The following is a 13,207-nucleotide window of genomic DNA, read 5'->3' as shown; positions in this document are numbered from 1 at the left end:
TTTAGGTGTTTGAGTCAGGATGATGAGAGTTCCTATCTGAAAGAGTGTGATAAATTTAAGTATTTGGTAATTGATTAATTGTTTTTAGCTAGCATTGTTGAATTTTGATTTCGGTATTTTTGTTCATTGCTCAGAGTTTGTGTCAATGTATTGTTTGAATTCAGTGGCCAAATAAATGCTATCAGTAGATAAACATGTGAATAATACAGGACTCTGTTTTTGCTTAATGTGCTATGGAAACAATTTTAGATGCACTCGGATTTTTTATCCAGAATCTGCCCCTTCGAATAATCTTGATTTGTGCTAGAGCTTTTCCACTCCATTTGTGCTTTCTAACCTCATTCAGTGGCTCTAACAGATGCTTTTCTCTTATGCTCAACAGCAGGTTCTGGTCCTACTTTATAGTTAGAATCTTAGGATTCTGGAAGCTTGAAGCATATTTTGTTTTTCAAAGGTTCTGTAGGTTTGATAGCTTTATTGATAGCTGATGACTGCCATCTACTGGACAAGCAATGACCCTTCTCTGATTCTCCCACCAATTCTGGACTCTTTACTACATTCAGAATCCCAAATCTTTGTCTCTTGTACTTTTTCTTCCACTTAAGAGTACTCTTTGCAAGGCCCAATGTAGTTCTTCTGAAACTGTATCCAGGTTTTCAGATACAAATGCAGTTCAAATTATATTCCATGATTTATTATTAGATGAATTATCAGATTACCCCATTTTAGAATGCAAAGTCCCTACCTAGTTGAGCCAATTTGAAGTAGTGGTTTTAATCCCACCTTAGGTACAAAACCAACTGGCTTACCTTGGGCCAGTCAATCTCTCAGTCCTAGGAAGAAAATAAAGCCAAAAAAAAAAAAAAAACAACTTTGCAGGAAATAGTCCAGGCAGTTGCCAGGTATTAACATTAACTCAAAAGGACCAAAAGAGAGAAATAGCCTATCTATGTGAATTATTAGTAGGATTCCTTTACAATAAAAGCACAGTACAGACTGGAATTTATGTTGCTGAGATATATGTCCATAAAGCACAATGGTGCACAACAGCACCCCTTAGTGATGGCAATCCCAGCAATTCCAGTTGCTGTTGTTAAATGAAGACCATGCAGGTCATTAAGTGAGGATCTCATGTGATCACAACATCTTAAGAGGAACTGAAGGCAAGCAGTCTGGCAAGCAAGATCTATAGTGGGTTGGCAAGAGCTACATGCAGATGGGTGTGATGGGCAGGCGGTAGAGAGTGTGTATGGAGGTGTTATGGAGTACAACATCCCCGTGCCTCTCAGGGGTGCCTTGGGAATAAAAAACAGTGGAAGTGGAGCAACTTGTTGGAGCAACTTGTAACCTCCTACCAGCTTCCCCGTTGAATTTGAAAATGGCAGGGAAGAGCATAATTGGCAATCATGGGACCACAGGATGTTGCAACTTTCATAATTGCAAGCTGGTTTCCAAGTGCCCGAATCATGGTCACATGACTGCAAGGACAGTGCAATGCTGCAACTTTGTAAATTTGAACAGTTGCTAAACGAGTGGCTGTAACCCAGGGACTTCCCGTATTCAATAATAAATATATAATATATGGTTTTCAGCTATGGTATATAGGTTATTGTACTAATATTGTACTCATTTTGGGTATTTGGACTGTTTTAATTACTAAGTAGTTTTTAATTATTATAAAACAGTCTTCCAAAGTCATTTTTGTGAGGTAGACAACCATGTAAATCTATTAAAGAAATAAATAATGTATTTTCTTATAGCAGGACATAAACATACTATTTTTAGAGCTCTTAATTTTTTATGTGTTTTCTTCTGATGATGAAAAAGTTATTTTTTAAAATTAATTTCCTAGGACTCTTCTGCAGCAGTTACAAAAGCTACAATCTCTGGTTGCAGGGAAGGTTTCCAGGCCATATAAAATGGTCTCTACACAGACAGGAACATGCCTGATGGTAAGGTCTACATAGTATCCTTTTAAAACTTTCTTTGTAGGCAAATCATTTTCCATTCACAGTGATCTTGGCTTTGAAATTTTGCAAAGTTAAGGACAGATTACCCAATTGCTGTTTGGCCCATTGTAGTAAAGGACGCTCATCACTTCCTGAAGGCAGAAAAGAATGTTGTCTTCCCATTCCTGGTCCATTGCAAATGTACACCTCACCCATATTTCCAGCTTCAAATCAGATCAGCCCTCCAGAGTACCCTATTTCCCCAAAATAAGACATCCCCTGATAATAAGCCCAATCGGGCTTTTGAGCGCATGGCAATAAGGCCAAGCACTTATTTCAGGGTTCAAAAAAATATAAGACAGAGTCTTATTTTTGGGGAAAACACGGTAGATGGTCTCTGAAAGTTTGTTTCATTTTAGTAACAACCTCCACTCTTGTTGGCTACAATATCTGCTATGCTTCCTCTCTCCCAATAGCTGGTTGGTGCCAGTAGTGGGTTTCAATTTCGGCTGCTAGCAGTTTGCTCGTGGGCGCGTCCATGCTTGCACACATGCGCAGAAGCTTCTGCGCATGCGCAGAGACTCCCGCTGCTGCTGTTGCCAGTTCGCCCGATCTGGGGCAAACCGGTAGCAACCCACCACTGGTTGGCGCCCAGGGTGGCCATTTCTTCCTAAACTGTTAGATTTCGATCTCTGCTGGTTAACAGTGACTGATTTTTATAATCCTGATGTTATGAATATTGGTATCTGAAGGGGAGAAGAAAAGAATAGAAAGCGTTTGAGTTAGTGTCCGAGGACATAATGTGGGAAAGGGATGGTGGTGAAGGCATCTATGTGCACACATCTAGGAAAGCAAAGGAAAGGCCCAGGGACTCATGAGCAAGGAACAGTCCTTGGAAGGAAAAGACAAGCATTAATAGATCATTCTACACAGGAGTCAGCCAACCTATCAGGCTGTCTTCCCTGTATGGATTGAAAAAACAAAAAGCAAGGGAGTGGCCTTCAATCAAGTCTTGCATAGTATAATGGTATGTGAGAATGACCTTGGAAGACAGGAGGAAAAGCTATAGGCAGGGGAATAATAAATGAAATTCGAACCCAAAGGACAAAAGTTAGAGAAAACATCTCAGAAGGGACCCTCTCTAATTTTCAGGAGAGTAGAAGTAAGGGACAGGAGAGGTACTTTCAGACCTGCAAGAGTCTGTTAATACAATCTTACAATAAATATAGAATTAATACTGAAGGTTGTGCTTCTTGTGTTTGGATTACCTTGAAGGGATAACACATGGCTGCAATTCGGACTAAGCATCATCTCAATCTCAGTTAAGGAACAGCTGGGACATTACATGAGGCAAGCAACATAAGCTGCAGTGTGAAATTGTTCTTAGTATTGTAAAGTCACTTTTGCAGTATAAGAACAGTAGGGATGAATACTTAGAACTTACTTGCTTAGATGATAGTGCCCTGATCAACTTGCTTCCCCTTCCTCTATTCCTTACTTTGAATAAAGTTTTGTGTCAGGAGAATTTATATATTTATTTTCTAATCGCCAAATGTAGCTTGAATTATGGTATTTCTGCATACGCTGAATCCACAGCATAAGATTTAGATTGCAAACTTCATAGAATGAGTAATGTTCCTTCCTATAACCATCAGCTAAATGTGTGGTTCATCCTCTTCGCTTCCCACTCCAAACCAAGGAATTTTTCTAATGAATGCTAATGGGCTTTTACCTCTGGTATAAAAATAGCAAAAGCTGACATCCATTTTATAGCTGTCACAGGAAAATTCATTGTAAAAAAAAAACCATAATGGTACAATTTTTCTATCAACTTTAAATGAAAGTTGATTAAGTTTAAAATATAATTTACTTTTGTTCCATTCTGGCGGAAATAAAGGCAGCTTCAGATATGCATTCTCTCTGCTGCAGATTCAAAGTGACCAAATAAAAGATTATTATTCAATAAATCGAGCCAACATTCCCGTCCCACTCTTTTTTTTTTCTTTCATTACAACTTTAAAGTTTTCTCCTTTTTCTGGTAAAGTTTTCTGGGCCTGTGAATAACTTCTTCCTGATAGGCAAAAATTCAGCAGATGAAACTTTCTTCATCCCTATATCACTTGCTGGGGAGAGAATATCAATTCTAGATGAGTAGAAAAGTAATATTGTTTCGGTAGGTCTTTAATATTATTCCTCCTATTCTTACCTAAAGATGCGTTTGTGGCATGAAACAAATGATGCAATGTTCAGTTCCTACTCAGTGGCAGGCTCAATGTGGACTATTCCTGAACTCTGACCTATAGCATGTAGTTATAGGGCTGGTTGAAAAATATACTGAGTGTATATGCTGATCAGGGGTTCTTGGAAGCCTGATATCATTTTGAAAAGCCTATGAACGTATTTGCCACTAACTTAGAGTTGCTCTATGAAGGAGATGGGTGGTTTCTAAATGTGATATACAAATAAATAAATAAAACTTCTCAGTGATAGACTGGAATGATTACAAATTTAAATCTGTTCTTAAATTCTTGTAAACACACATATCTAAATTTTTAAAAATGTATCCATAAACTGGGAATCTATTGATTTTCCTAAATATATTCCATTTATTGCATCTATAGCTCATCTTTCCCACAGGAATCACTCATAAGCTTCATGGCTCAATAGAGGAGTGAGACTGGGTTTTCCTTGTTATGGTTGCTTCTCCATTACAAAGTTGTTTTGATGATTTCCAGCTCTTCTCTTTCTTACTATTCATCTCTTCAAATATCAATGCACTGAATATTTCTACTGTGTGTTTTCCCCCATAGGTCCTGGTGCTGTGCTTTGTTCTGGTTTTGGGCTCCATGATGCCATGTCTCCCAGAATTCTCAACAACATCACAAACAGTAAAAGCAGCTCCGACGCCAGACATTTACACAACAAGTAAAAGTGGGTCAAATGTGAACTTTTCCGTCATTACTAAAAGCTTCTTTAATGCTTCTTTAATACTTAATGATCCTTCTTTTCCAGGGATAACCCTATCATGGTTCGTTTTATCCACAGAGATATATAATGGTATTGAGGGGACAGGTAACGTATGGAAGTTTGAGCTGTGGACCTTCTGCTCTTCTGATTTCTAAGGACACCTGATGGCCCAACAATATTATTAAGAATGTAGAGGCTTTTTTTTTTTTTTGCTTCCTGTTCATTTGTGAGGCAAAGCACTCCCATTTCAAGCCTAAAAAACCTCATAACTTGAATAATCACCTGAAATAATTGGGGAGGGCAATTTAGAGACAATGTTGGAGAGAGCAAGAATACCCCCAGAACTCCTGCTCTCATTCCCATCCTTTAACTTTTTTCAAAAAAACATATCAAATCAGCCATTCCATCAATTCCAATACTTTGGGTGGTTTGGGGTGTTTATGGGTGGGAATTATACGTGGAACCCTCCAAGGGCCTTCCCATTCCTATTCCCAACCTTATTTAATTTACACACATGAATTGCAGCCCTCAAATTGGGCCATTGTGCTCCAAATTTCAGCAGTATGATTTCAGGGAGCAATGGAAAGATGTAAATCCTGAGCTATCTCTGGCCAATAGGCTGTAATTTGTCCTGTACTGGGATAATTAGATTTTGAGGTAACTTATCCTTCAGAGGTTTTGGTTGCAATTTATTTTTTTCATATTCATTCATGTCTGGAGCGTGGGATAAAGTTCCAATTTTTTCTTTCTTTTTCTCAAACATTAACTTACCTTGTTTTGTTTATTAATAAATTCATATCTACTTTTCTACTTACTATTAGTAGAAGTACTTGAAGTGGCATCCACCAATTAATCAAAATGCAGAACGCTAAAATCAATACAGTTAAAGTTAGTATCCTTAAAATAGATTAACAATTAAAAACATAGTTAAATGATGTATTCTTACCATTTTTGTAAATAATGGGAGTATGAAAGCAGCCATTGTCCTATGGAGAACTTTTTGTGGCCTGGAAGTTACACAAGAGAAGGCCTTGTCCCACATAACAGACAGCCAAATTCTGGCAGCTAGGATATCTTCAGAAGGGCTTCTTCTGCTGATGTAAGAAACTCAGTAGATTTGTAAGACAGAGATGATAATTTCTTCTTAATGTTTTTGTGTTCTCAGTTATTCAACCTGCATTAGCAATAATGCCTTTTGTTTCCTCGCCTCTTCTAAAGCCAGCTTGAATTTCTGGCAATTCCATTTCCATGTATAATTTTTATCTACACTGAATGATCTTCAATATTATTTTGCTAGCATGTGAAATTAAAGATATTTATGATTGTTTTCACATCCTCTTTTCTTTAGTATTAGTCATTAAACAGACCTCTTCCCATCTGCTAGTCACTGTTTTGTATTCCAGATTTGCTGGCATAGTTTGGTTAGAACTAAGGACCTTCCTGAGATTTCTGTCTTTCTTGACTTTGACTTTTTTTCTTGGCAGTTTCCTCTGTTACAATAATCAATTTGCTTTCTTACCTTTTTGGGGGGGGGGACTTCAGTCTCTTTTTCATCCTTAATATTTATGACTGTTGCTATATCCCAACACCCTTTTGTGACCTTCTGACAAGCAAAGTAAATGGGAAGCCAGATTCACTTAACAACCGGGTTACTAACTTATCAACTGAAGTGATTCACTTAACAACTGAAGCACAAAAGGTTGTAAAATGGGGCAAAATTCACTTAACAAATATCTCACTTAACAGATATTTTGGGCTCAACTGTAACTCAAGGACTACCTGTACTAATGACTAACCAAAATGAACTAATGATGTACATGACCATTTCATTTATACATTTATACTCTGTAAAAACTCATGTTTAAGTAAAGGTAAATAAAACCCCTCATTCTAATCTTATATACCAATCTCAGAAACAGAAATAGCCTGTCTGTCTTATGCACTTCTATTAAAGTTGATTGTATTGCTGAGCTAAATAAATAATTTTTCCATAGTATAGGCCAGAGGTGAAATGTAAAATTTGTTACTACCGGTTCTGTGGGCGTGGCTTGGTGGGCGGGAGGTAATGTGACTGGGTGGGCGTCGCCAACTTTTTTTTTTTACTTTTAAAAGCATTTTTTCTACAACCTTAAGAGGTTGCAGAAAAAATGCTTTTAGAAGCCTCTGATGATCAGGCAATTCAGCTGGGATCGCCAGAGGCTTTTAAAGGCATTTTTCCCCCCTACAACCTCTTCTGCTGAAGAGGTTGCAGAAAAAAATGCTTTTAGAAGTAAAAAAAAGCCTCTGATGATCGCGCAGCTCAGTTGGGCATGGGGGGGGGCAGGGATTTTTGCTACCAGTTCTCCGAACCACCAGCCACCATCGCCACCAGATCAGTCGATCTGGTCCGAACCGGGAGCATTTCATCCCTGGTATAGGCATAACTTTTACCGGATGCTAGAAACCTCTGATTTTGGTATAGATATTCTTCATACAGTACTAAATAAATATCCTTATGTATATAGGACTTCAGATTATGATATAGTTTGAAAACATGGATGTTGTTTACAAAACTACAATTAATACATACATATTTTTACTGTACACTGGCACCACTTCTGCTGGGACTAAGTCCATCAGTTGTCTGAAAACTGTATTAAATCATCTGTATTTTTTAAAACAATTAGTAAAGCATTTTATTATAAAGTGGCGTGGTGGCCTAGTGGTAAAGATGCTCACCTCCCACTCGGAAGTTGAGAATTCAATGCTAGATAGTGGCAGATGTTTCTCTCTCAAGGCACAAAGGTAAAATATCTGCTGCGAACTCCATGTAGGCATCAGGAAGGATATCTGGCCAGTAAATGCTCAACTGCATTCTGTCACTCCATCCTGAATTAAGGGAATACAGGGTTGTAAAAAGGGGGAAAAAGCATTTTATTACAAATGGTGGTATCAAGTTATGCCTTTTGAAGACTTAACATTCAAAATTAAGCTTTGCACCCAAATAAGGAGTTTGAGGAAGAGACTTGCTTTTTGCTGTTTATTTCTTGAAGCCAAATGATGAGACCTCATAGAATAGCCTTATATTAATTTAGTAGAAAGTAGAAATGAGCCAAACTGTATTATATTTTAGGCAATTATTTGGCAGCTTGATGGTTATATAGTTTCATCATAGGCAGAAATTACAAGAATGACATTTATTGGTATAAAGACCTAACAAATAAATGGGCAACGTGTTTTTGCTGCTTAATGAGGCTCTTCTTTTTTGCAGTTCAATCACGGAGCCTGCTGTTCTATGATGAGCACAGGGGCTCCTTAGAGGAGACCTACAGCTCCTTCATTTCTGTGGAGCATCCTGAAGAGTGGGAAGCTGAAAAAATTGGGGAAGAAGAGAAGCAGCCACAAGCGGACGTGCACAGTACCCTGGCTGCTTATGAAACAGTCAAGTATCTAAACAAAGCCCCTGTTACAGGTCCAAATCAGAATCAGACCAGCTCAACTCTTACTCATTCCAAGGAAAGCTTCCATGAGAAGTAAGCAGAGTTGTGATTGCTTGTATCAAGGCTTCCATTCCTATCTAGAAATAAAATACCTTAAAATAAAATTGTCTCATGTTTAACCAATTTCTATGCCTAGGTCAGTGATGGCTAACCTTTTTTTCATCGCGTGCCAGGAGGGGGGGTCACGCTCGTGCATGCCCACACCCATAATTCTATGTGCCCTGCCCCATGCATGCGCATGCGACACCCCCCCCCTCCTGGCACGTGATCAAATGGTAGGCCCGTTTTTTGCTCTCCTCAGCCTTCAGAACCTTTCTAGGAGACTGGGGAGGGCGAAAACGGCCTTCCCCATTCCCCCCACCCCCCCAAGGCTCTCCAGAGGCCAAAAACTGCCTGTTTGCCAACTTTTGGTGAAACGGCAAACAAGCCGTTTCTGGCCTCCGGGGGGGGGGGGAGGCCATTTTCACCCTCCCCAGAGTCCTAGAAAGGCTCTGGAGGCTGGGGAGAGAGAGAAACAGGCTTTTCCCACCACCCCCTGAGGCCCTCTGGAGGCAGGAAACAATCTGTTTCCCTACTTCTGGTGGGCCCAGAAGGCCCAAAATCAGGTGACCAGCACACACTGGAGCTGAACTCACGTGCCCACCGATATGGCTACATGTCCCAACTGTGGCACGCGTACCATAGGTTCATTATCACAGGCCTAGGCATTTAGTGATTGCAGGCCACAGCAGCTAATCATGAATGTTTTTATGAATATATCAAAATCTCCATTGTTGATTTCTGCCAGTCAGTCTGCTATTAAAGACAAAGAACAGGCTGGACTTTCTCATTCTCAATTTCCGACAAGATAGCACTTATCGATCTGCTGCAGCAGAAACAATTAAGGAGTTGTGTGGTACTTTGAGAACATGCATTACGGCAAGCTCTGCACCACAAAAGCTCAAAGTAGAATAAATAAGTTTTGGTTCTTTTTCTCAAACTATAAATTATCTGATTCACCCCAAAATCTCAGGAAAAGAAGCTTTATGGACTAGGGAAACCTCAATTAACAGAGAGCAATTTTCAATGTCTATCAAAAAGATGTTAAAATCAGAATGTACATATGTTGCATGACATAAATGTATTTCAGATTGATTAGATTGGCCTTCATTTTAGGAATTACTAGCCAACTCTAGGCTCTATCCTTCCTGTCACCTGCTAATTATCCCTTTTTAAACCATTACCAGGACTAAGGGCTTATTTGCAAACACATGTGTTCAGCTCTAGCACTGAAAGAGAGCCTTTGCTCTTCAATTTGTGACAGATTGTAGCAGGTATAATATATGACACTATATGTGAGACTAAGACAATTGAAAATAATGGAGAGATCAAGGCATTCTGAGGAACTGAAACAATCTGCCAAAGAATCCAACCGAGTGCTGAGAGAGGATCTGCTCAAAGGTCTTTGATTAATATGAAGAGGTAATTAGAGGTGGTAAAATAGATGGCTAATATTTTGGTTTTATCTTTTCTGCAGAGATGGAACCTCCAGTGACACAGCTGAATATTTGTAGCAGCTGCAAACTCTCCGGGCCTCTTCCATCTGGATGCAGGATCCTTTCCTAGTGATGTGACTGGCGTTGCAATCCTTTGCATGCTTACCTAGAAGTAAGCATCATTCTTAATTCTAAGTAAGCATGACTAGGATTGCAAGATTGAGGGGTTGGATTGCAGGTCTAAACTGACAGACTCATAAATACAACTGGATGGGAATTATTTCTGAGTAAAATGAACAGGCTTGCACTGTGGAAGGAGATGTCCTACCTAGACAGCTCCAAGCTGGCCTTGAGTTTAACCTCTTATTCACTCATACTTAGGCCCTGGTATTAATACTGATATTTCTGTCAGGTTTCACAACATTTTCCATAATCAGGGATAGCACCTCCACCCTCTAATGTATTCTCACCTGTTATTGAAGTCTACCACCCAACTCCATCATTCCCAAATAATTTTTGTTTCTATGTCAGCAAAAACATTCCTGTTCAGCTACTGATTTTTCAGATTTTTGCATTAGTTTTTTACATAGTTGTATACTTTACAATTAAATATCCAGATAAGAGGATATTTCAAAAAGATACTTTTTGCTGATCAAATATGAAATCACCGTGAAACAGATTCCATATCACATTTATGTCCAGAGAAGAAGAAAAAATAGCCTTCTAAAAAGTGTTTCTCATGAATACAAATCATAAAATCAGTCCTTTTACCTGATAATTGGAGACACAGCCTTTTTCAAAAAATTATTGCAATCTTTGATATTTGTTAGGTGTTTTTAAACTTTGGCTTTTCTTTCAAATAGTCCAACAGCAGCCCATTTGAATGAGATCCTTCTTTATCTTACACTGTTCCCTTTAAAATATGAGATTGCCATAAAAGACCAGTCTCCATATGGACTAAGAAATTTTGTTTGACCATTTCTACAAATGTTCCTCCTTAACATGCAGAGGACCAAAGATAGTGGGTATCTTGATGTCTCCCACCCCCCACAATATACACATATGCAAATTTACATATATGCATTTGGGACAGGTAGATCAGCATAGTTCTGCAATTATTGCCATTTCAATAGTCAACATACAGAAATTTTCCCCAGCAATTCTTCATTAAAGTCCACTAGGACAAACATTACAACTTTTTATGTATCCGCCTCTCAAAAATCTGAAACCAGCATAAAGAACCACTTCTCAACAAGAGAACACTTCTCCTTGACATCCTTGCCATTAGTCATAACTTCTGAGAATTGTCCACATGTGCCTCAAATTCATATTGTTGTACAGAGACCAAAAGCAGAAATTGTTTGTACATAATGAATTTTATTTTGTATTATTGCCAACTCTTAAGATAATGTATTTTGGAGATCCTGAAGTCCTATTTTCTGTATTGTATTTTATTAAGAGTTATTGCGGGCTTTGCATCTGTGAATTTCCTCTCTTTGCAATGTACTGTTTCCACTCAGTCTAGCAACTGATGTTTGCCCTGTTTGTTTCTAATATATCGCTCTTTCCTTCTTCTCTTGGCTCTGCAGTCGCTTTCAAGCAGCAAAATTAAAAAAAAAGATGCAGCATCAGCTCTGTTGTTCAGATTGTTCATTATTTAACTGAGAGGTTATTAGTTTAGTAAATGTTTGTGTAGCCCCACTATCCATCCCTGAATGGTGATGGCTTCGCCCTCCCTTCATGAGCAGAGGTCTTCTACCAGAGCCAAAAGGGCTTCTCTGAGGCTTGTATAGAACTTGCATTACTGAGAAATTATGAGAGCAGCTCCTCTCTTCAATCTCTCTTTCCAATCCTGCAGCCACAGCCTGGTAATAATGAACTATAATATTATATATAATGGATGGGAAAAGTCATATTGCAGGAGACCTAATTTCACTCTTCTGAGAAAAGGATATTTGCTTTCTAAAACAAATGAAAATATGTTTTCTAGTCACTGGGAAAGCAACATCAACAGAAAATGTTTTGGAGCTAGCTCTGCTTTGCAAAGGAAGATTTAACTCTGACCAGGAGTGGGTTCTACTTACCTTTACTACCGGTTCACAACACGGCCACGCGTGTGCGGGGCCAGTGGGCGGAGCCTCCCGCCGGTTTTACTACCGGTTCTATAGAACTGGTCCAAACTGGGGGCAACCCACCATTGACTCTGACCTAGAGATATTTTCATCTACTGGAGCTAGTAATATGTATGAACCTCAGAGTAGCTTGCTTTTTAAAAAAACAAAACAAAAAACAAACCTTTTTTATGTCTAGAAAAAGTTGCAAGAGGTAAAGGGGTCATCAGCAGGTACTGCCTCTGATAGCTATTCTATCAAGGCCTACAGATAAATAGGATTCCACCTCATTGCCCCAGCAATTCCAACTAATACTGGCTTCCCATTGGTGATAGTAGCATGACCTAGGAGGAAGAAGTGGGCGTATAACTAACAACAGATTATCTCTCAAGAAATTAAATGTGTCTAAGAGTTATAAAAAGCTCAGGGTGGAAAAATAGACTACAAACTCTTTTGAGCTGTTCTCCAAAGGTACAACACCACAGCAATCTTGGGAATATTAAATTAAGAAGCTCGGCCTGCAAATAAAGACTTGCAGATCCTGCTTCAAAATATTCAAATAATCTGTCAGCACGAAACGCCCACCAATCTAAAAATATCACAGCCTGGAGGATGCTGCCAGCTTTTTCCATCATAAAATGTGAGCAAATCCTTGCAATCAGAGAACACATGAAGACTGTTTTCGCAAGTTGCATGATCACTGGGTGGTCATATTTTTAATTTCCTGCATTTCAAGCTCAAGTGAAAAAGGAAGCTATGGTAATGATAATGAATACTCATTTTTTTTAATGGCACTCTTCCTCTTTATAAATTTTAACATGAACAATGTTCACAGAACTGCACACAGCCATACACATCAGAGTCCTTTGTCTTGGGGGATATGAAAACTCGTAGGATTAAGATCCACAATTAATTAGAAACATTAATTTGAAAGCCCACTGAATTCCAGATCTAGTCCAAGATGCCCTCAGTCTGGTCCAGCAGAAATATTTTGAATTTTTACTCTTAAAATAGAAAATGTTCTTCACATTTCAAATGTCAAGTGTAAACTGGGGAAAGAACTTAGCATGTTGGCTTCAGCAGTACACTATTCCCACGGCCAATGTAATCTTTTTCTTATATTTTTAGATCAACTTTGCTCATGCCATGGAAACTGAAGACACTTTCTTTTTTTAAACAATATGCTTCCATATCATAACAGCTGTTCTGCATTTTTCATTTGGCTT

The 13,207-nt window shown here is 38.7% G+C and overlaps 1 protein-coding gene and 1 long non-coding RNA gene across 2 annotated transcripts in view; one reads left to right on the top strand and one right to left on the bottom strand.

Annotated features, from left to right (window-relative positions):
• The window catches only part of LOC117665512 (uncharacterized), a 29,534-nt gene extending 23,649 nt beyond the window's left edge, over positions 1–5,885 (bottom strand). Inside the window, exon 1 of the long non-coding RNA XR_004591381.2 lies at positions 5,863–5,885. This is a non-coding gene — a long non-coding RNA (uncharacterized LOC117665512). The remainder of the gene's footprint in view (positions 1–5,862) is intronic.
• CREB3L1 (cAMP responsive element binding protein 3 like 1) overlaps positions 1–11,501 on the top strand; it is a 105,453-nt gene extending 93,952 nt beyond the window's left edge. The window contains exons 9-12 of the mRNA XM_034417445.3: positions 1,853–1,952; positions 4,760–4,880; positions 8,167–8,428; positions 9,912–11,501. Coding sequence (XP_034273336.1) covers positions 1,853–1,952; positions 4,760–4,880; positions 8,167–8,428; positions 9,912–9,948 — 520 coding nt within the window. The 3' untranslated portion in view covers positions 9,949–11,501. The remainder of the gene's footprint in view (positions 1–1,852; positions 1,953–4,759; positions 4,881–8,166; positions 8,429–9,911) is intronic.
• Positions 11,502–13,207: the final 1,706 nt, after the last annotated feature.

This window comes from Pantherophis guttatus, chromosome 1 (genome assembly GCF_059756535.1).
Source record: "Pantherophis guttatus breed Tessera chromosome 1, ASM5975653v1, whole genome shotgun sequence".
Lineage (NCBI taxonomy): Eukaryota > Metazoa > Chordata > Lepidosauria > Squamata > Colubridae > Pantherophis > Pantherophis guttatus.
Note: the sequence above shows the minus strand (reverse complement) of the source record. Positions and strands in the feature narration are given on the sequence as shown.